The following is a 23,220-nucleotide window of genomic DNA, read 5'->3' on the forward strand; positions in this document are numbered from 1 at the left end:
CTAAAATGAAATCTGGGGGGACCACCTGCTCAGGGCCCCCCTCCTGTCCTTCTGGACAGGAGCTTTCTTTCCCCCAATAAATATATTCTGCTCTTTAAAAAATTTTTAAAAATAAAAAATAAAATGAAATTTGTTTGTCTTATATCGCTTTATACACCTAAAGACCTCTCTGTTTTTAAATAATTCTGAACATGAAACAGAGCTCCATGGCACGAACTTTTCCATGAACAGCTGGTCAGTGCTCAAAAAGGCTTCTGATTTTCTGAGAATTTCAAATCACAGAGTTTTGTGTTAGTTCTGCCTTGCCTGTGACCGGGGATGGTGGAAGCTCAGGCTTCCCTGCCTCTCTCTTGGATTGTCTCTGTAAATTTTAGCTTTTATTTCTTGCTTTTAAAATAGCTGCACAAGGGCCGGCCTGATAGCTCAGTGGACCTATCTGCTTAGGCAGAGCCCAGGGGCCGGGTCCGATCTCCAGTGTGCTGTGCCGGCCCCACCCGTGGGGCGCGCTGAGCCAGAGATTGAGGCTGGGCATGGTGCCACGTGCCTGTAATCCCAGCTCTTGGGAGGCTGAAAACAGGAGGATCACTACGAGTCCAATCTGTGCAGTGAGACCCTGTACGCCCTGTAGACCCTGTACTAAATTTAAAAAGATAATAAAAATACAAAAAAAAAAAAAATAGCTGCACACAGGGTCAACCTCATCTAGGCCCATCTAGGAGGTATCTCTGTCCCTCCAAGGGGTCTGTGTCCCAGGGCATGGCAGGGAAAGGGCTCTGGGCTTTTCTAAAAGGTAGAAAGATGCTTTTGCCAGTGAGGCGGGGAATGGCTCAGGAAGACTGCAGACTCTGGGATTGGCGGGCAAAGGCTAAACTCCTGGTTGTCACTGAATAGCTCTTGACCCTGCTTGGGCCAGTGAGTTAGCATCTCAGAGCAGCATCTCAGAGCCTGGGGTGTTTGTTTATAAAATGATGGAAGAGAAGGGAAGTCAATAAATATACAAGGTGGCCGGCATATTGTGGAAACCCGGCAAACGTGGCTATCAGTTAGAGTTAACATGCTGCTTCTAATACACGACACACACATGGAATGATGCTAGCGATGACACTAAGCGCTGGCAATAGTCGGGCTATACTAAAAAAGTTATCACTGTTCATCAGAAATTCCAATTTCACTGGCAATCTTGTGTTTTTTATTTGCTAAATCTTACAAACCTACTCTCAATATTAGTATTGACTTAGCCAGAGGTCATAAGAAACATAATTCTGAAATGAAACTATTCAAAGTACACACACCCACACACTATTCTGGGCGATTCAAAGAAAATCACCTCCTGATGAAACAGGCAGAAACATTTTGTCCCCTTACAATGTGCCCACAAATCCCCTCTTTTCTCAGGAGCTGGCCCTCCTGGAGTGAAGCCACCTCTACCCCTCACCCCGGTGATACATTTTGTCACACTGAGAATATATTCTGCCTAAGGAGTTTCTAGGCGCTCTGCATTCCTGAAATTCTAACGCTGTATTATTTTTTTTTTTAACTTGTGGGCTTTCCCAAACAGGGACAGAGCTAGATGTGTTACACAGCTCTGTGGTCTGGCCAGCCAGACGGAGGCTGTAGACAACTGTCACAGAGCGAAAGGGGTCAGGGCCATGGCTGAATGAACCTGAGGCCACAGCCAGATGGGAGGGAGGAAGGCAGGGGGAGACAAGCTCTGGAGGAAGGGCTGGGCGGGAATCTGCAAAGAAAAAGAAGTGGAGCCAGAGCAGGCAGGAAGAAAGCGAGGAGGTGCATCCGACCTACAGGGACCCAGACAGGGCGAAGGCAGGAACCCAGAAATCGGGGCACAGAAGTCATCAATCAAAGCAGACCAAAAAATCAAGGAGAAGCACCCACCCGAGGAGAGGCGGACCGGAAGTTACCACACCAGAAGCTAATGCCATCCTGCCAAGTCCTTGCAAGTGTAGGCAACCTTGTTCACAGGTGCAGGGCCCAGTGCAGAGCGAAAATGTTGGTTGGGCCCTTTTTCCAGAGCATCAAGTCAGGTGGGCCTCAGAGCCTAACCAAGTGACCTGCGTGTGGGGGGCCCTGAGCACAGGACCTGGGCCTGGAAACAGTGGCAAGGGGTGGTGCTGAGCTAGACCAGAATCTCAACTCCCTCAGCCTGCATCCTCCAGGGGAAACAGGAAGTGCACTCCGTTCCCACCTGCTCTTAGAGGTGGGCGTGGTCTTCCCCAGCCGCAACTGGTAGGCACAGGCATAGCAAGCCACCAACGAGCATCAGCTGTTAAAGTCACCCCTTCCCCAGCTTCTCGGGGCTGAAAGAAGGCAGGTGGTTCCCCACTGGTGTGGGTCTCTCTCTCTCTCTCTCTGAGCATCAGCTGTTAAAGTCACCCCTTCCCCAGCTTCTCGGGGCTGAAAGAAGGCAGGTGGTTCCCCACTGGTGTGGGCACCAGGGCGGCTTTAGCTGAGTGCTCTGCAGAGTACAGCAACACCAGAGCCGTCCTGCTGCCCTGCACTGAGATCAGTGTGGGTAACAACACAGGCTGTGCCGTCTCAGAAGCTACCAGTAGAGCACGTGAAACCGCTGCGTGTCCCTCTCTCTACTCCCAGTCCCAATAGGGGAAAGTGTGAGGACAGACAGGAAACTGGCAAAGTCAGCCCCTACCCCTGCCCCCTACCCTTGAGTTAGGGGTCTCCCATAAATCCCCTCCCTCCCAACGTGGACGGCTGTGATAACAACTACTGGCTGTGGAGTGTCTAACAGGTACAGCTCTGGACCCTCCACATTGATGATCCTGTTTAATCATGTAAGGGAGGAACTATTGTTATTCCCATTCTGCACATGAGAAAACTGATATCTGAACAGCTCGTGAATTTGCCCAGGATCACAAAGGCAGGGAGTGGTAGAGCTGGGTGCTATCTGCTGCCACCACTCCTCAGCACACAGCACAGTCTCTCATCACTAGGGGACAGTGGTTAACCCGGCTGAGCAGCACCTCCTGAGGCGGAGGCAAGCAGGAACGGCCAAGCCTGGGGTCACTGCCACAGCCAGGCCAGTGCCTGGTCTCCACTCAGGGTCCTGCAAGTGGGTCTAGATCCCCTGTGCAATAAAGGGAGCGGACCCACACACACTTGGCACCTCACACGGCTCAAGGTGTCGGAAGGCGCCCAGGGCCGACCCTCGGCGTTCTCCATGACCCTGTCCTCTAGGGCAGGTAACCAGGACGAGGGGACCCTGCGAAGGCAGACGCTGGTGCCAAGTGACAGAGCGCAGCAGGCCTCCAGCCCTGCACCAGCAGGTGGGTCAGGAAGTGGGCGGCTGAAGCTGAAAAGGGGTCCAGAACTCAAGAACCCCAGGACTCGGTCTTGCTACTCCAGGGCAGCCACGGTGCACAGGGAGGAGGGAGAGCTAAAGGGAGAGAGAGAGAGAGAGAGAGAGAGAGAAACACGTGTGAGCGGCAGCGGAAGGAGAGCCCTGCGGAGCCCTGTGCGTGCAGGGACCAGCCACAGTGCCCCTGCACCTTGCTCTCCGCCCCCAGCAATGGCAGGGCTGGCTGTGAAAGCCAGAGGCACAGCCCTCCCTCCAGAGCCCTCCAGAACAGGACGAGGCTCCCCTTAGAAGTCACCCTCGCACAGAACACCCAGCTGCAGCAGCGCAGCTCCTTGCCCCGAGATGGTTCTGGTGACGGTTTCATCCCATCCTCCCCTCCCCCCACGGCTGGTCTCGGCAGCACCCTGAGTCCCCACTCCCTATCTAAGGCAGGGTGAGGGACGGTTTCGGCCTCCACCTCCCCTTCCCTCTCCACAGGAAAGAGGTTTCCAGAACAGCCAGTTACCCATTAAAAATATATATATAAAAAATAATAATAAAGCAAATCTTCCACCCAGGGTTCTCTATTTTACTCAATGATTCTGTTTCCATGGCAACCAAGCCTCCCAGGGCTCAGCGCTGATCTGTTATCTGACAGAGGGGAACGTGGGAAAGACTGCCTTGGGAAGGATGCTGGAAACATGAGTGCCACAAAGGAGGGGTCACCTTGGCCGACCGACAAGGAACCCAACAAGTCCCCTGGTGACACTCTGGGCACACAGTGTCCCTCTGAACACATTCCAGGGCCACCTCTTTCCTGCTCCTTTCTCTTTCCCCTTCCCCTTCCCCTTCCCCTTCCCCTTCCCCTGTGGTCTCTTCTCCCAGCACACCCCTCCAGACATTTGCTGTCCCCAAACCATGCTGGAAGCAAACCAATGAGACAAGTTTAAATGGATTTTAAGTGAAATTCCTGGGATCGGTGTTCTTCTTATCTTGGGCAACTCTGACTCCCTCCCCAAGGTAGAGGAGGCAGGGTCTCAAGACTTGATGGTGACAACTAGGAAAGAGAAGCGGGGAGAACAGAGACACCTAATGGGCAGCAGCTAGCAAGGCTGCTAATCACCTGGTTGCCTGCTAAAGAGCTGTCGGGCCTCACGTGCCAGCGGTGGCGCGGGTTCCACAGCCTGCACCCTGCCTTTCTTTAAGGGGGAAGGAAAACCATAAGAAATTGGCTAACCACCGTTAAGAAGTGGCTTATTTGTGGAAAGGGTCATTCTTTTCAATTAAAACTACCCACTAATCAAAAAAATCCCCAAAGGGATATGAAATAAATTATGGTATTCTCCTACCTGTGGTGTGGAGTAAGGTTTACTTTATTTTTTATCTTTTGAATTTAGGGAAGGATCTACAGGGTGTTCAGGGTCTCACTATGAGATCAGACTCATAGTGATCCACCTATTTATAGCCTCCCAAGAGCTGGGATTACAGGTGCACGGCACCATGCCCAGTCTCAGTTGCTCTCTCAGCAGGCCCAGGTATTGAACCCCGGGCCCCTGCACCTGCTTGCAGGCACTTTAATCCACTGAGCTATTTGGCCAGTCCTTGGCATAAGGTTTAAATCAACATTGATTCACAGGTTTTGAGCCCTGGGCCTCTAATCTTCTCAGGCCCAAGAAGCTGCCTGGAATGACGGGTGAACGATCTGTCATGTTTGGGTACGATGGGCTCATAATTCTCATCAGATTTTCAAAGAAGGAAGTGACTCAGAAGAGACCGAAAGACAAGCATGCCGATGCCACCTGCTCTGACGCACGCTTCTCTCTCTCTCTCTCTCTCTCTCTCTCTCTCTCTCTCTCTCTCTCTCTCCGCTGCCAGTGATGAGCTCACTGTCCACACAGGCCTTGGCCATGGCCTCCCTGTCCTCTGATCCCAACACCGCAGAGCCAAGATGTGTTCCACACAGCACTCCAGGAGGGGAAAACACGCTGCCCCAGTGGCCACGAGGGACATGTGGACACCTTCTCAGACACAGATCTGGCCTGGGCCCTGCCCAGAGGACAGTGCACACATACCTGGTTTACCTTCACTTCATTCGGATTGGTCACACGGTCCAGGCCGTAGTCCAGCACATTGTTCATCCCTGGCTAAATGGAATAAAACGATAGAAGGGTCACTACAGGAGGCTCCTGTTTCTGATTGGCTTTAGATCTTTGCCAAGATGCTGATTGTGAGACTGGGCTGAGAAGGACTTTGGCTTAGCTTGTGAAGAGATACAGAGATTACAAGCCCTACAAGTGAGTTGAGGAGCTTCACGGAGGCTGTTCTGCCACCACATCTTCCCAGAACCTAACGGTAGGATGGAAGGATAGATGTGTGGGAGTGGATGGAAGAATGGAAGGATAGAATGGGGGGATGGGTTGATAGGTAAACAGCTGGATGGCATCACTATAGGATGGATGGATGGATGGATGGATGGATGGATGGATGGATGGATGGACAGATGGATGGATAGATGGATGAGTGGGCAGGTGGGTGGATGGGTGGATGGGCAGGTGAGTGGATGGGTGGATGGATAAATAGATGGGGGATGGGTGGATGGGTGGGTGGATGGATGGATGTTTGGATGGATGGGCAAATGGGTGGATGGATAGGTGGCTGGGTGGGTGGGTGGATGGATGGGCAAATGGGTGGATAGATGGATGGGTGGATAAGTGGGTGGGTTGGTGGATGAGTGGGTGGGTGGATAGATGGGCAGATAGGTGGATGGATGGATGCATGGATGGGTGGGTGGCTGGATAGATGGGTGGATGGGTAGGTGGGTGGGTGGGTAGGTGGATGATAGATGGATGGGCAAATGGGTAGATGGATGAATGGGTGGATGAGTGGGTGGATGGATGGGCAGATGGGTGGATGGGTGGGTAGGCAGATGGGTGGATGGGTGGATGGATGGAGGATGGATGGATGGATAGATGCATGAATGGACAGATGGGTGGGTGGGTGGACAGAAGGATGGATGGATAAAGAGGTGGATGGATGGATGGATGGGCAGATGGGTGGATGGATGGGCAGATGGGTGGATGGATGGATGCATGGATGGGTAGGTGGTTGGATGGATGGGTGGATGGGTAGGTGGATGGATAGATGGATGGACAAATGGGTAGATGGATGGATGGGTGGATGAGTGGGTGGGTGGGTGTATGAGTGGATGGATAGATGGGCAGATGGGTGGATGGGTGGACGGGCAGATAGGCAGATGGATGGATGGGTGGATGGACAGGTGGGAGGATGGATGGATGGATAGATGAGTGGATGGATAGATGTGTGGGTGTATGGATGGATAGATGGATGGATGGATGGATGGATGGATGGATGGATGGATGGAGAGAGAGAGGTGGATGGATGGATGGATGGGCAGATGGGTGGATGGATGGATGGATGGATGGATAGATAGATAGATAGATGGGGGATGAATGGATGGGTGGGTGAGTGGGTGGATGGATGGGCAGATGGATGGGCAGATGGGTGGATGGATAGATGGGTGGGTGGGTGGATGGATGGATGGGCAGATGGGTGGATGGATGGATGGGGGACAGGAGTGGTAGCGGGGAGGGTGGGGGGGCGGATGGATGATCAAGTTCACTGAAGTTCACATGGATTGATGTGTGGAGCTCCTGACTCCTCCCACAGTGTTTTCCCCCACAGTGTGAAGTTTCTGTCTTGGGCTCTATTTAGAGGCATCACACAGCAGTGTTTTGGGAGATGCCAGGCTTAAGCTGGGCACCTCTGGTTTCTAATCCTGGTTCTTCTTAGCTGTGCCATAGATCTCCAAAACCGCTTCTTTTGGCATGCTCTGACCCATTTGGGGCCCTTCCTAACTGGCAGGTTCTTGTGAGGATCTAAAAAGATGGGGTGGGGTGACACAGTCAACAGCGGGTAGCTGGCATCGAGCAGGAGGCTGCATTCAGCTTAAGATCATGTGGTCCGCGTGAAGGAGCAGGCTAAGCTGCTCTGCAATCTTCACCAGGTCCAGTTTCCACAGTGGGCAACCCAGCTCTCTGGCCAGCCTCACTGGGGCTCCCCAACATCTCGAGGCCTGAAATGAGGACTTTCACCTCCTTCTTCAGGAGCAGGACCCGCCAAGGACTTAATGCCTCTTGCTAACCAGGCTGACTACCCTGGAGGCAAGAACCGAGAAGCACCGGCTTCCCCTCGATCAGATTCGGCCTCACCAACAGGACTGGAAACATTTGTAGCTCAGAGTTGGGACTTCCAGAGAAGAACCTGGGATTCTGGTACATGGTAAAGGACACAGCAAAGGATCTATGTCTCATTTTTTATACTTATTGTATATTTGTACTAAAGCTATGAAATGTATATTAATACAAAGTACATTTTATATAAAAATTATTTGTTTTTTATCTAAAATTTGAATAGGACACCCCATATTTAATTTGCTAGACAGTAATGTAGATCAACAGGCTACCATGGAGGCAAAATACTGGACCTACAGCCTAGTGAAGGAAGGGAAACAAAGAGGATGAGTAGGCTGGGCGTGGTGGCACACATCTGTAATCCCAGCACTCGGGAGGCAGAGACAGAAGGACTTCTGGGAGTTGGAGGCAAGCTTGAGCTATGTAGTGAGTTAAGGCCAGCCTGAGCTACATAGCAAGACCCTGTCTTAGAGAGAGAGAGAGAGAGAGAGAGAGAGAGAGAGAGAGAGAGAGAGAGAGACAGACAGACAGACAGAGACAGAGAGACAGAAAGAGAGACAGAAAAAGACAGAAGAGACAGACAGAGAGACAGAGACAGAGAGAGAGAAGAGGAGGAGGGCAGAGAAGGGACTCCCACCCTTACCCCAGCTGTGTAGACCTCTATCAACAAATGTTTGCATGGCCATTCTTACGTGCTGAACCCTGCGCTCAGCCCTGGAGGTCTAAGGAATGTCACCAGAATGAGTCACCCATGTCTTCCTTCCAACTACCCCTGCCCACTCGACATAAATTCAACTGCTCTCGAGTGCCACAGTCTGCCTGCATAACTGAACTCAGCATGGGGACATTCCCCGACAGCGCAGCCTCGGCCTGTCCAGCCACAGCCACCTCCACCTCTGGGCTCTGTTACTCCACCCAGTCAGCCTGTCTCCCATCCCAGCTTCTCTTGCCAGCTCCTAGGAGCAGCCAGATGCCACCCTCAGGCAACCCTGCTCCTCCAGCTCCTGCCTCCCCTGAAGCTTTCTGTAGGCAGAAGCTCTCGAAGTCTGTTGCTCCTCATGGTGCTGTGGTCCCACCTGGGGCCCTGCCTTCACCCCTTGCCCCCAGGGGGCTGCCTTTCTGTCTCTGTGGCTCTAGGGGAACCCCAGGTCATTCATTCACTCGTTCACTCATGTATCCTTCAGGCAGCTCTGATCTCGGGCCCATCGGATGGCCTTCGCCCCGCTGACACAGTCACTAGCACACAAGAGGGCGCTCCATAGAGGAGCTGTCAGGGCCCAGGACATTGGGGTGGATGATGCAGCCCTGCAAAGCGCTGCCTGCAGACCCTTCTGCCCTGAAGCCACAGGCAGGAAGTTCCCCAGCGTCATGGGAACTTCCCTAAGTCAATCAGAGGAGGGGTGAGGCCACCACATGATGCCCTAACTGTGTCCCCTAAGGATAAACAAAGCAGTTTGCTAAATATGGGCGGGTGGCTCAGGTAGGGGAGGACTTTACGGGCTTTCTTAGTGAGGGGGTGACATTCCCAGGAATCAGTGCTCCAGAGAAGGGTCAATGTGGGGCCGCTAGGTGACCCTGTCCCCACCCCTCCCATCTTCTCTGCTGCTCATCTCCTGTGCTGGGTTGCAGGCTTTCTCCTGAAGCATCAGACCCTTGTGATGTAAGGGATAGAAGAAATAAAGCACTAAATTACTTTATAAACAAAATACAGAAAAGCAAAGGAGGAGAGGAAGAGGGACAGAGATAGAGGAAGGGATGGATGGGAAGACAGAAGGGCGACAGAGCGGGGAGAAGAAGAGAAAGAAGAGGGAGGGAGAAGGAGGCAAGGGATAGAAAGCAAAAAGAGATGAAGAGGGAGGGGGAGGGGAGAGGAAAAGAGGGAGGAGGAAGGGGCAGGGAAGGGACTGAAACAAACAGAGAGACAATTTGGGTGACACAAGCACACCTGGGCCTGAACGTGACTGCCACAGAGAGGTGTTCCCTGACCCTGTGCTAATCCTCAGGTCCCCGCCTCCTCTGAGCTGCCACAGCATTCAGCATGTTGCTTATTTAGGTAACAGTCTTTGTCTCTCCACCAGATTGCAGTAAGCGCTGAGATCACGGAGCACAGTTGTCCCGGCTTATAATCCAAACATCCTCCACTACCCGCTAGGCATCTGGCATACATGCTTGGACATTCACAAAATATATATGTTAATTTTTAAATTTTTGAACCAGATTATGTGACGTGTTCTCTCCCATTTGTATGTCAGCTATTTTTCTCCCCAGTAAATGGCCCATGACAGTTTCACAGGAATAGTTTCACCGTGCTTCACCACACTGGATGTATCTTCATTTTTTTCTGCCATTCTGCTAGGACCAGACATGGGTGATCTACAATTTTATGCCCAGCTGGAGGTGGACACGTCCTCTCATGCCCACTGTCCTGAAGCATTTAGCCCACCCCTGGCAAGAACTGGACGACAAGCGCCTCCTCTCCAGACTGCCTGCATCTGTGGTTGAAACAAGGGCCACTGGGCTGCTTAATCAGATTCCCGATCCTTCGACTCAGGTTGCACTGCCAGTCTCCACTCCCAAAGCCAGGAGTGAGCTGCACCCTCACAAAAAGTCAAGGCATGGGTGGTACAGCAAAGATGCAGGAAAGTCCCCGAAATGATGCTAGCTGTCCCTATGCTCGTTTACAGATGACAGTTTGCATCAGCCCTTTGGGTGACAAACAAGAGGATCACCATTTCCTTCACCAAAGGAGACTGAATCTGGGGTAGCATTTGAGCTCTGGGTGGAACTGGGGTCAGAGCCCTTGGTCACCACCGCCCACGTCTGCCTTGGCCTCTGGCAGTGGTGCCACCCTCCTGTAGCACCCGGCAAGGGTCCCTCGCCCAGCCCCGCACCCCTGCGACCACTCTGCTCACTAAGCCTGCTCTGCACTCGGGTGTCATTTCTGTAGGAGCGCTGCCCTCCTGCGCATGGCAATTTGGATTATGAGCCAGCCGAGAAGGGTGCCACACCCCCTGCAGAGGAGCAGCCTGCAGGGCTTAGCAACCACACAGATGTGGGCTCGCACCTAGCCCTGCGCAAGGTGAACTCTCTGAACCTTGATTTTCTCCTTCTGGGCAATGGAGTGGTGACAGTCCCCATGCCGTACTGCAGTGCCGATGTGACCCAGCCCATCTGCACCAAGAGCCTCACGTGTGCTCGGTGGCTTCTGGGTGGGGCTTTGTGCCCAGCGCCTAGCTCCTTATCCAGCACCGAGGGTTTCCTGGACGAATGAATGCACCAGTGAGCAGGTGCAGGAAACCCCACACTCTAACAGGTGGCCACAGTCAGGGCTTGCACAGGGTGGCGGCTCAGCACCCACACTGCCGGATGCGTGGTTTGCCCGACTGCCTTGTTTCCGCCTGCACTGTTGGTTTGTTTGGGTTTCCTGGAGACGATCTGATCTGACAGTCTGTAGGCTCCCAGACTCCCCAGGCTCGTCAGACAGACTGCGCTGTGTGCAGCTGGGCTGCCCCTCGCTGTCCTCCCTGCCTGTGCAAGTGAACAGAGGAGTAGAGAGTGTTTCGGGAGAGATGGGAGAAGATCCGGATGAATTCCTACCTGCTTTTCTTTTTGTAGTACTAAAGTCTCGAAACAAGGGCCTCACACATGCTTGTGGAGTACGCTACCACTGAGCCACCTCCCCAGGCCTTTTTAATTTCTTTTTAAGCAAGGCGTGGCTGTGCACACCTGCAATCCCAGCACTCTGGGAGGCTCAGGCAGGAAGATGGAAAGTTCGAGTCCCACCTGGGCAACTTAGCAACTTAGAAAAACCATGTCACAAAATTAAAAAATGATGAAAAAGGAACGAGATGTAGCTTAGTGCAAAGGCCCTGGCTTCAAGCCCCAGTATATATATAATTTTGTAAAAGGGTCTTGCTAAGTTGCCCAGGTGGGCTCCAGCCTCCTGGTCCTCCTGCCCCATCCCCCAAGCAGCTGGGACTGTAGGCACGAGCCACTGGCCTGCTTAACCCTGAGGACAGCAGCGGTGAGGTAGGAGAGGTGTGCAGAGCAGCGTTGTGCTGGGAGTATCGGGCTGCTCCACTTCCATCAGAGCCCAGCTCAGGATGTGGGTCCTCCCTGCGCTCAAGGAGGGGCCAGGGATGTACCAGCCCATGTGTTGCATTTATTGGGACAGCAGTGATTCTGGCCATGACCAAAGGCATAACAAAAACATGGACATGCTGGCTGGCGAGATAGCTCAGCAGATTAAGCACCTGCTTAGGCAAGCACAGGGGCTGGGGTTCCATGCCCAGCAGCACTTGCTACATTGGCCCCGAGCATGCTGAGTAGGCCACCAAGTCCTGGCATGGCACCACTGACCTGTAATCCCAGCCCTGGGGAGGCTGGAAATAGGAGGATCACTAGGAGTCCGAGCTGTGTATGAGACCCTGCACCAAATACATTTAAAAAAAAAAAACATGGAAAGGCACAAAGGTATCAGGGGCCTTTGTCATGAGACAAGAAAGGGCACAGGGAGCCAGGGGAAGGCTCCGCAGTCAGCTCTATGGGGATTCTGGTGCTCTGTCACTCACAGGCCATGAAACTGCGGGCAAATGGGCGACGGCACCAAGCCTCAGGGTGCCTGCCCATCCTAAGATGAGAGTGATACCACTACCTTCCGCACAGACGGAGGACAGGAACTGAGACAGCGAGTGCTGAGCACTTGGCACGCTGCTCGGAGCAGTCAGGCTCCGCAGTGAGGGCAGCAGTAATAGTGGCAATCGCGAAGACAGTGGTGCTAGAGGTGGCAGAGGGGACACAGCGGGACCAAAGGGGCGATGGAGAGGGAGGCCATACTAAGGTCATGGCGGCAGTGACAGAGGAGGAGGGGACTGACAGTCTCAGGCATGCACTGTCACATATATGTCCTCTATAACAGTGCAGTGAAGGGTCACTCAGCCACTGCCTGCTGGAGGAGGGCTGAGCGCCTCCCCAGGTGGAACGGGGGGGAGGGGGGACCTGGTGACCTGTTACTCATTTTCTTTCCTGTGGGCTTCCCAGCTTCAGGGAAAGAGGGAGGAGAGGGACTCTGGGTAGGTCCCGTGCGCAACCAGCCTATGGCATTTTGCAAGGAGGACAGTTGCATGGGCATCCTCATGCCGTGGAGTCTCTGTTCTCCACTCTGCGAGGAGCAGACAGCCCCGGACATGAGGGCCGCCCTGCCCTGTGGATGGCACACTCACCATTTCCCCTTATGCTCACCCAGGTGTGCTTCTGGAACCCACGAGACTTACGCACTTCATACAAAGCCCTCACCCCTAACCTACTGACGGGGAGGCCTGTGCTTTGACCTGTGCCCCTAGGCCTGCATGCTCTGCCACACACACCCAGCCCCCGGGGCCTGAGCCAGCTCTCCGCAAACTGACTTCCCCAGAGAAGGATCATGACGGGAGGGGGTGGGGGGGGACACTGCCTGGGGAGCAACCTCAGCAACATACCTCCAAACCCACGCCCCTACAGAGGTGAGATCTCAGAGAACCTGTTATACACCGAAAGAAAATAAGCAAAAGAGCCAAAATAGGAAGGGGGTGGAAGTTCAAAAATCCCTAAGTTGAGGTACCATGCCTGACCCAACTCGCTCTCTGGTTCTGAGAGGTTCTAGACCTAACAGCAGCCCAGGACTAGGAAAGACAGTTGTTTCAAGCTCTTTCAGTTCCAGAATCTTCCACATCTCCCGCTTGCCATGCACGATCCAGGGGCGGCTCGGGCACCTGAGGCAGGAGGAAACTGCAGCAGCTGCCTTCACCCCAGCAGGGGGCGGTCAGCAGCCCCTTCCCCGGGCCGGGAAGTGAGGCTCCCACGCCCCAGGGATGAGCTGGGCTGGATTCCATCTGCTGCAGACAGCTCACCTCTCTGGGCCACTGGAAAACCCAAAGCCAGAGAAGCAAGAAGCTCCAGACATTGTGAAACTTAACACGCGCCCTGACTTCATGCCCCCTCCCAGCTCAGCCGTTGGGAATCAGATCTGGGAGAGGAAACGAGGGCGTGGAGACGCGGGACGCTGGGCCCTGTTCTCGCTGCATTCCAGTTTTCTGCCTGTGATCTGTATTCTAGTTTCTCAAGGTTTTTCTTCTTATATTCCCTTGCCAAGGTATATGGTATCTTCAACGCCACCACCACCAACAAATAACAGCCCTAGCCCTCACCAGAGACAAACTCACCGAGGGTCCTCACTGCCTGACGCAGACGGAGGGGCTGGGAGAGCCCACCCGGAGGCACGCTGTGCCCTCTTCCGGCTGCATTTGTAGCCAACCCTTGGCAGCTCCTTCTGCAGATCCAACTTGAACCCCAGTAGGAAAGGAGCTCACGGTCACGGTGAGCACAGCAAGCGTGTGGGGAGCCCCAGAATAGGGGGACCCACGAGGAGGTACTCACAGGGCACCGGTGCACCAGCCAATACGCCTTCTCCTGGCAATCCAGCGCATACCGGTCCGCCTTGTTCCTTTCTTTCCCAGTCCTGAAAAACCAAAACCCATGCTGAGGGATGGTGGCATTTTGCATCTTTTGGTCCCGAATGATCCCCACTCTCAGTGACCCGGGCGCTCTCCCCACAGGCCCGGCTGACTCACTCATGCTGTGGTAATAATAAGCAGCAAATAGGGACACCGCGTTCGGCAGCATTCCAGGTACTTTCACCCGGATTAACGCATGCCACCCTGGTTTATCTGCCCAGCGGCCCTTCCTGGCTTCCCAGGTCAGGGAATGAAGGAAGAAGGGATGAAGCCCCTGCTAGGTCTACACAGCCGGCAGGAGGCAGAGGTGAGATTTGAACCTGGGACACCAGCCCCCACGACCTGCTCTCCCAAATAACACTGGCCCCCAAGGGTCATGCTACCAAGACCAGCCTTGGGAGCCGGCAGGAAGGACCAACAGGCCCACACTGGACCTCTGTTTCTGGTTTGGTGAAGGACATAAGCACCCTCCGGCCAGGCAGGCAGCCAGCAGTGCCAGGGCTTGCGAGGGGGACGTGCTGGCCCAGGGCTTCTCTCTCTCCTGCGCACCTGCCAGCGGCTACTTTTCTCCCTCCTCAGTGCACGTGGAACCAGCCTTGTGACCTCGGCTGGGGATTATAAAAGGCTTCCCTCTCCTTGGTCTCCCTCTTATCCATGAGAGACTGGAAGTGCTGCTTCTGGGGTGTCCTCCTGCAGAAGTGAGGAACCCGAAGGATCTCACTGGAGCCCCGCCGGCCCATTTCCACAGCAAGCTGCACACACATTTATCAGCCTTGTTTTCCCAGGCAACATGAGATGACGCACGAGCCCTCCCCACGGCGGAGCCCGTGGATTTATTTCTCCGTTAATGTACTGTGAATAACATAATGACGCCCAGGGAGCCGGCGGGTGAGCGGCGCCATCCCACCAGGGTGTTTTGCAGCCTCCTCTGGAACCGAAGAATCAACACTGCCGCTCTTGCTTCTCCTTGACAACCTAACTGGATTTTCTACCAGGTTAACCCGCTCCTGTCCTCCGGAGCGCAGACCATGGCAGACGAGGCAGCGTGGGCCTCGGTGGTGCGCACCAGCCTTGCAGGACAGTCTCTAACTGAGCCGGCGATCCGCTCTGCTTCTGCGCATCTGCCTCTCTGCGGCAGGCATTACTGGAGGGCAGCCACAGTAGATGAAATCTTAGGAGACTAAGAATCGTTGTCTCTGGCCACTTCTGAGGCTTTCAACCCCACAGTTTGTTCATCCATTCATTCACGTATTTGTTAACCTTCCCTTATGCTGCAATAATGCAAGTATATTTTTTTAACTAGACACATAATCCTGGCCTTTGAGTAGCTTTTGGTCTAAACATTACGCAAATAGTTAAGAAATAACTACTGAACTGCGACATGTGCTATGCACTACAAGGAAACAGCAGAAGGGTCTAGGTCCCCTCCCCTGAAGCTAGGTGCATTTTGGTGACAGCTCCGACCCACACGGCATGTAAGGCATGGTGCTGTGTGATCTCTGAGGCTGGGAAGTTGCTAGGCTACTCACTAGCATATATGTTCTGGAAGCTTCCACCAACAGCAAACAACCATACTCTGAGGAAGCTCAAGCCAGGCCACTGGCCAGCCCAGGGGCTCCTGGAAGGTGGCAGAGGATGCCCGCTGCTCCTCGTCACCTCAACTTCCCACCCACAGTCAGACTTGGAAGTTTTGGGTCAGAACTGCCTGCTCAAACCCTCCTCATATTCCTGCCCTATGGAATCATGACACGTAATAAAACAGTTATTTCTGTGTTGAGCCACTAGGTTGAGGATGATTTGAGTGCTCATCAGAAAAGCCTTTGGGAGGAAGTGACATCTTTGCAGCAAACATCTTTTCTGATAGCTTAGAGAAGGATGACACAACCTGAATGTGTTTCAAAAACAGGAGCAAAACAGCAGAAAGGCAGCTGGGAAGACATTACTCTGCAGTGGATTTTAAGGCTGGTTCCAACATGGTAGGAGTAGCAGAGGTAAACAGTGTCACACTAGCAGAAGGGGCTTCGCAAGAGGCAACAGCAAAACCAAATAACCAGACATGGTAACTGAGGGCAGGGTGGATGGTGTTTCCTTATATTGGCAGATGAGCTCAGGAGAGGAGGCTGGGAGAGTGAGGGAAAGAAGCAAGCCAAGATGCACAAGTTAGATTTAAGGGACGAGATCAACTGAGAGCTTGAGCAGACAGCTGGGTGCTAAGTGTGGAACCCCAAAGTGGAGGCTCTACACAACAAAAAAACAACATCATGGGCCAACCCACATGGCCCCCCTACTTTGTGCTGAGGCCTTAAATCTGAGATCAAAGGCAGCCCTGAGGCTAAGCCAAGCCTTTAGAGGGCATCTTGGAAGGTGAGAGACTTTCAGGAATGGGTCATGCTACAGCAGTGAGAATTGAGTGGAGGGGGAGAATGTCCTACAGGTCTGGAAGGCTTCTGTTGGAGCCTGTGGTCCTGTGGGTGACTGGGGTCATCCTGCTCCGAGCAGAGAGGACACGGACGGCCTGGCAGGGCTACCGAGATGAGCACATCTCCTTCTGTGGCTCTGAGGCCTGGCCCAGTGCTGGAGTCCACTAGGCATGCTAAGGAGGAACCCCTGGACTGCTCTCCTTGAAGGAAGAACAATTGCCTCCATTCTTGGCTAAACCTGCCCCTGTTTCCATACACTGATACGTACAGAGCTGGCTAGGACTCTTCCTTATCCTTTCTATCGACTTTCAGCAAAGCAAATTAGTCCAGCAAGGTGATGTGCAGCTTTGAAGCAGATCAACAGGCCAGCATTACCCCGCCCCCGTAGCTCCCAGGGAACAAGGGTGAGCCAGGGCAGGACAGAGCACCACCCACCGCGCTGCATGCTGTGGGCTGGGCCTGAGCCTATGACTTCCCTGGACATACAGCATTGCACGTCAGAGCTGAAGCACCGATCCCAAAACATGAGATACTAGCTGTGCCCTGCAGATGACTCTTTTGCGTATCCATCCCTCTGCACACTGCAGAGGTGACTTGGGGCCTCCTACCTTGCCCAGCTCACAGCACTCATTGCTTCTGCCATTCTCAGTTGCTCATCCTCAAGCCACGCCCTCCTTCATGAATTAATAAACTCTGGGTCGAGGCGCCTTTTCTTCAGTTAGCATACTCCTAGCTGGACTTTGGACCCCCTTGGCTTGCTTTCCACAACTACAGATATGCATTAGTGTCTTTATTCTTGTTATGGGTTGCCCTGGAAGTGGTAGATTGGAATTAACTCGCTAGAATTCCAGTAAGTTTTCCTTGGAGTTGCAAGTATAAACTTCCTGGATCTCAACACAGACTAGAAAGGGCTCTCTATAGAACGCAACACCAGTGCTGGAGATGGAGTTAAGATATTCTAGTGTTCTTAGCCAAAATCTCTCTAAGCCTCAGTAATGTGCCTGGGGGGTGACATGTTCATGGCTAAAGAACAGCAACAGCTCTCCCAAGAACGCCCTTGGGTCACAGTGAGGGGAAACAGAGCCCGGCTGCCAGCTCGTTTTTTTCCTGGACCAGTAGTACTTGGATGTACCACTGCTCTCCATGACTGCCACTCCTCGCTGCATCTTGGGAAGGGCATGACACAGGTCTCTACCAGGCAGCCCCGCCAAGCAGGAGAAAGCGGGGTCGTCCCAGGTAAGGAGGAGGAGGAGGCGGGGCGAGCTGCAGTCAGCTGCTTTGATCCGCACTGGTGGGGGTCCCCTTGATCTCCCACTTCTCCAGCCCCTGGAGGGGTGTACAGTTCCACTCCCTGCCTTCTGAAGTGGGCCATGACCGAACACCCTGTTCTGCCAACTGAACTGCAAGCTCAGGTAAGAGGCGTCACTGTAACTCACACCGGCTCCTCAGAGTTGGGGTGTGTTTGCTACCAAGCCTCAGACTGAGCCGTGCACTCTCTCCGCCACTCGCCCTCCGCAGTGTTTATACTCAGCCGTCATGCACAAGACAGATACCTGATTCTGATGCAGCAGATGGAAAAGTGTGAGCAAGGCAGCATCGAACGTGCAAACCCGGCTCAGCCTCTCTCCTGGCCAGCCCTTCCCTGGTTCACGTGGCCTCGGCATAAAGCCTCACCGAGATCTGCTCTTGCTGATGTCCCCAGATAAGACCTTGCCACCTGCTGTTCTTTGCTCTGGTCCAGCAGGCGCTGCTAACTATACACTCCGGTTCTGCCCGATTAGAATGTCCTTCCCCTACCTCCTCTCCCTCCTGGCCACCGTCAATGTCGTCCACCTAGATTCCTCCTACACAGCTACCAGGTTCAAGGTCACTCCCGCAGCTCGCCCTGCAAACCCTCACCGCGCGGCCCTCGGCTCCCGCGCTAGCAGCCTCACAGCCTGCTCCCCTCCCACCTCACACACGAGGCTGCATCCTCCCATTCCACGAGCCAGGCCTTGCGGTTGGCACTGAAATGAACGACGAAGGTTTATTTTACTTAAAAGGAAACAAGGAAGGAGAAAGGCCAGCCGGAGGCCGATCCAACCTCTTCTCACTCACCTGTACTGCTCTTTGGCCTGCATGATGACGAAGTCCCATTTGTAGTTAATTTTTTTGTTCAAGAAATTATAATTTTCCTGGAGAAGAAAAACAAAATGAGGACATAAGCCCATGTCACAGGGCATGTGTGTCCGAGCAAAACGCCCTAAGCCGATGAGGGTGCATCGCGGGTCCCCACAGCAGCAGGGACAGCCCAGTCCCTTCTCTCCCACTAGCCAACGGGCTCATTCCAGGGGCAGCACGGAATTCCCAAAAGCTGTCATAGCACATCTTCCTTTCCTTGGTTGATTCTGTTTGAGTGTACCCCAAATCTGATTAGAAAGAGAGAACCGCAGATGAGAAAGAATATGGAAACTCAGTTTTCAGCAGTAGATATCAAAGGTGAGCCTGAACATTCATACATGCATGCAGTGTTTGCCCTTCTAAAGGCATGTTCCTTTTTCTTTGTGTGTGTGTGTGTGTGTGTGTGTGTGTGTGTGTGTGTGTGTGTTAGTTTCTGGGTATTAAAGCTTGGGCCTCATGCATGCTACACAAGCTCCCTACCTCTGAACTACACCCCCTTCTTTTTCTTCAGACAAGGCGTCACTAAGCTGCCCCAGCTGGCCTTAAACTTGTCATCCTCCTGACTCAGCCTCCTGAGTAGTGGGGGTTACAGGCTTGTACCATCATCCCTGGCTCTAAAACATGTTTCTAAAGAATGAAAACACAGCAAGATTCTTTCCTTCTACAGAACTGTTAGCCTTCTGAAGGTTAGGATGCATTCTTTGGTAAATCTGACTCCCTCACCCTAAAACAAACATCTATGTCACTGGTTTTGCGCCATAAACTTAAGTTCAAATATGTTCACCGAGTAATTGTCTGTTATCACGTACCTTAAGTCATATTGTTTTGGGACAGCTAACATGATGGAGAGATGAGATACTCTGTGACCAGAGACCTAAATTACAGCAGAGGACACTGAAGCTAAGCACAGGGAAGAACCCCTTTGCTTCCATGAGTCATATCTAAACAAGTAAGTGGATGGATAGGTGGCTGGCTGGCTGATTGGCTAGCTGGATAGAAGGGTGGGTGGATGGGTGGGTGGGTGGATGGATGGATGTACAAATAAATGCAAGAAAGAAGGAAAAGCACAATTCATGGTTACATTTGACTCAAGTACAATAAGCTCTATTTGAAAACATCTCTGTACCTTTTCATACTCTTCTAAAATCCCTTTCTTCTTGATATTTCTCTTGGCCAGATAGATGGCTGCAAAAGCAAGTAGGACATGTGCCATCAGTGTCATGTTTCACACACCTCCCCCCCCCCAGCAGCCTCTCTCAGCATGAGGCTGCCCTGCTCCAGAGTACCAGAGAGGACGCTTGGCAGACCCAGCCCCTGCCCCCAGGGAACACTCCCAACACAGATGCAAGCTGACAGAAAGGTCATGGTGACCACAAGACAAATGTCACCAAAATACAGCAAGTAAGCAAGCAGTGTGCCAAGACCGAAGCCACAGGTGGGGTGAACTATTTACCATAATCTGTATCTTCAGCTGGCCACTGCTGGGTGGGCCAGAAATACGGTGTCTAAAAAGGAAAACAGGGAAAACATACTTCGCCCCTGGAGTACGACCTCACGGATTCCCAGCCTTGGGACAGAAGAGGCAAAAGCACCAGAGTTCCCTCTACCATTTCAAAATTCCTGATCTGTGAGTGTATGAGGCCAGCCAACTGCTTTTCAAATAAGATCAAGCCCATATGGACACCCAAGGTCAAGATCAAAACTCACCTGAAATCGGTAGAGGCTGCTGTCGGGCTTGAGAACAAGATTCTTGGGGTCTTGCAGAGGGTAAATGTAGCCATACTTGACAATGAAGTTGCCCAAGTTCTGCGCTTCTGGAAGGAAGCGTTCCGACACAGATGGTAAGAGTGGGAGAGGAAGGGAGACCTCACTTCTTAGCCCACACAGCACCTCACTCCAGGAGAGTGTCTGATTCTCTGTAGGGTGGGACAGTGGCTCCCCAACATGCCTGAGCACAGGCATCGGCTGGGAAGCTTGGCTAAAGGATGATGGCCCCGGTCCTGCCCCAGAAGTGACAACCCAGTAAGTTTAGACAGGAAGCAGCGAGTCTGAATGCTAACAGGGATCACACAGGGCCCACTACCAATGACTGGCGGGTGACGAAGAGAGACCCCCTGGAGAAGCATCTACAAGCTCTCTGAATCTAGAAGAGACCACAAGTGTGGTTAGCGTACATCATGCTTGACCAACACTTCTTCTCTGTTATGGTTTGTGTCTAGTTGTCCCCCAAAGCCTCACACGGTCTCGGGGCTGCTTCTGGAGTTTGTGATTGATTATTGTGGGTGTGGATGCTGCACCTGCTCTGGGGCAGGTAATTTGCATTTCAATGTAAGGAGGGAAGAGAAGTTAGCTGCTTGAGCTGTTGTACCCCCTTTTCTCTGTTCTTGCTCTTTGCCACCACCATGAAAAGTTGTTTGCTATGTGCTGCTCTGCCTTGGACCCAGCTGGATATGGACTGAAACCTCCAGTAACTGTGAGCTAAGTAAACCTCTCCTTCCTTCATTTTGAGTGTCAGGTATTTGTCCCAGCAATGAAAGAAGAATAACTAAGACACTCTCTCAAGGGAAAAAAAGTAGTTTATTGTCAACTACCTCAGGCAAAACTCTGCCTATGTCCAAGTCCTTCTGCTCTGACCCACCACACTTTAATTCCCACCTCACTCCCCACTTTGTATGAAAGCTAAGCTTTGTTTCTGAATTTGGAACAACTAAAGAAAGCCTTCCTGCTCTTTCTCAGAAGCCCCCATCGAAGCAGCACTTTCCTTTTTCCAGAAAGAGTCCAATTCTTCAGTCCTCCTGGACCACTCTGTCCAGGGACTCCAGCCCACACCCCCTTGATCCTCCAAAGTTTGGGAAGATTTTCTCCCAGCATTCACTTCTCTCGGCAAGCCCCACACCCTCCGGCAGTGTGTATGCCTGCTGCACCAACAACCTTTCTCTAGTGTGACATCTGCTCTTTCTGCCCTAATCCATGCTTCAAGCTGCCAGCCATCACGGCAGCATAAATCCACACTATCGGACACATCGCCAGCCCTAAAAGCTGCCCGCGGCTTCCTCTTATGACTCTGGCCACCACAGCCTCTACTCTAAAAGATACCATTTCTCCCAGCTTTCCCTCACAGCCTTTCATTTCCTGTTCATTTTGTTCCCCTTTACTAATTCAAAAGCAGCATCCTTCTCCAGGCCAGGTGTACGCTGCAGCCCTCTGACAAGTCTTTCTGGGTTGAATCTTTCTCAATTTCCTGTGCTTAACAAACCCTCAATATTTTGTATGAAATTACTATTAGTCCCCAGAATCCTCATGATTCTCATTGAATCATTATGCATGATCCTTTGATGGTGGTTGTTTGAAGCATGAAAAGGCCTGTCTCTGAAATTAAAATGTACGTGTCTCAGAGCCATAGGCAAAGCTTGGGCCTGTGCTTCCCAGAGTGCTGAACCGCAAAAGTCGGCCATAACCAACTGCAAGCTGAACTCACCCACATTGGAGATCCAGAGCCGCTCGATGATCCACTGTAGAACATCACCTCCTGAAAACAGGTAAGAACCTGGTCATCGTCACAGCCCCTAACCTGTACCTGGCCTGCATCTCCTCCTTTGCACAGCGCCTGATGGATCGCCTCGCCACTCATCTGGGAGTGCTTTTGTTCCTCGTCTCTTCCAAGTCTTCTGAGATTCTCTGCCTCACTCCTAAGTTCATGCCGAACTCTGCAGCCCACGGGCACAGTCTGATTCCAGCAGGCTTGCACTTTAATCCCTCCATCACTCAATCTTTATCTTTTTCGTTGCACTTATCTTTCACTACGTAGTGACGCATGCACAGCCCCACCAGTCATAAACTACACGGCAAGCTTCTCAGGCTCTCCTTCACTGCAGGAAGCCCTGGGCCACCCGCTATCTGAAAAGGTGGATGGCCATTGCTGTCATTGGCACTGCCTAAGATTCTTCCCTGGATTCTGTTTCTTCTTCCTTCACCCATGCAGAAGGAATAAGGGCAAATACGGCAGGGTGGGCAACCTCCCCCAAATCCAGAAACCGAGTGCATCCCATGAACGAGGGAGCAAGCAGCTGGCACACACTGGCAGTGCATAAGGTGGGTTCTGGAGTCACAGAGCTTTGCTCAAATTCAAGTTCACTCATGCACGCTGTTAGCGACATGGGTACACATTCTTGAAACTTATTGTGTCTCCACAGCTCCATCTGCATAAAGGGGGTGGTCGCATCTACCTCTAACTGGTTTGGGGGTGTGAAGACAGCTCAGGAAAGTGCCAGCTGTCACTGCCCACGACAGGAGCACCTGCTGCCTGCTGACCCTTGCACTATTTCACGACATTCCTGTACTATTGCTCCCAGACAGGAATAGAATGAAAAAACCAAGGCTAGGGCTGCCCAGCGAGCAAAGGGCACCTCGAGGATTGAACCCTAGGGTGTCTGAATCAACATCCCACGCTCTCGGCACGATGTAAGCCAGGCCAATTCACACATTTAATAAACGTTTAGTATCCATGCCTGTGCATCCAGCCGTGCTAAGCCCTGGGATTATCCAGATGAACAGGACAAGATATCTCCTCTTGAAGGGGAAATTACTCATGTAAGAGGCAGGGAGGAGGAGGAAGAGGAGGAGGAGGA

General features: G+C 52.6%; 1 protein-coding gene across 4 annotated transcripts in view; it reads right to left on the reverse strand.

Moving 5' to 3' along the window:
• Positions 1-23,220, reverse strand: part of Rgs9 (regulator of G protein signaling 9) — a 122,145-nt gene that overhangs the window by 34,897 nt on the left and 64,028 nt on the right. For 3 of the 4 annotated variants that reach the window (XM_023714171.1, XM_023714170.1, XM_023714172.1), the window contains 7 exons: positions 22,071-22,121; positions 20,300-20,406; positions 20,046-20,097; positions 19,719-19,777; positions 18,530-18,606; positions 13,936-14,017; positions 5,383-5,454 (listed from right to left, as the gene is read on the reverse strand). In XM_023714171.1, the coding sequence (XP_023569939.1) occupies positions 5,383-5,454; positions 13,936-14,017; positions 18,530-18,606; positions 19,719-19,777; positions 20,046-20,097; positions 20,300-20,406; positions 22,071-22,121 (500 nt within the window). The remainder of the gene's footprint in view (positions 1-5,382; positions 5,455-13,935; positions 14,018-18,529; positions 18,607-19,718; positions 19,778-20,045; positions 20,098-20,299; positions 20,407-22,070; positions 22,122-23,220) is intronic. The other variant, XM_004630044.2, reaches the window with a different exon arrangement.

Source organism: Octodon degus, unplaced genomic scaffold (genome assembly GCF_000260255.1).
Source record: "Octodon degus isolate 3935 unplaced genomic scaffold, OctDeg1.0 scaffold00033, whole genome shotgun sequence".
NCBI lineage: Eukaryota > Metazoa > Chordata > Mammalia > Rodentia > Octodontidae > Octodon > Octodon degus.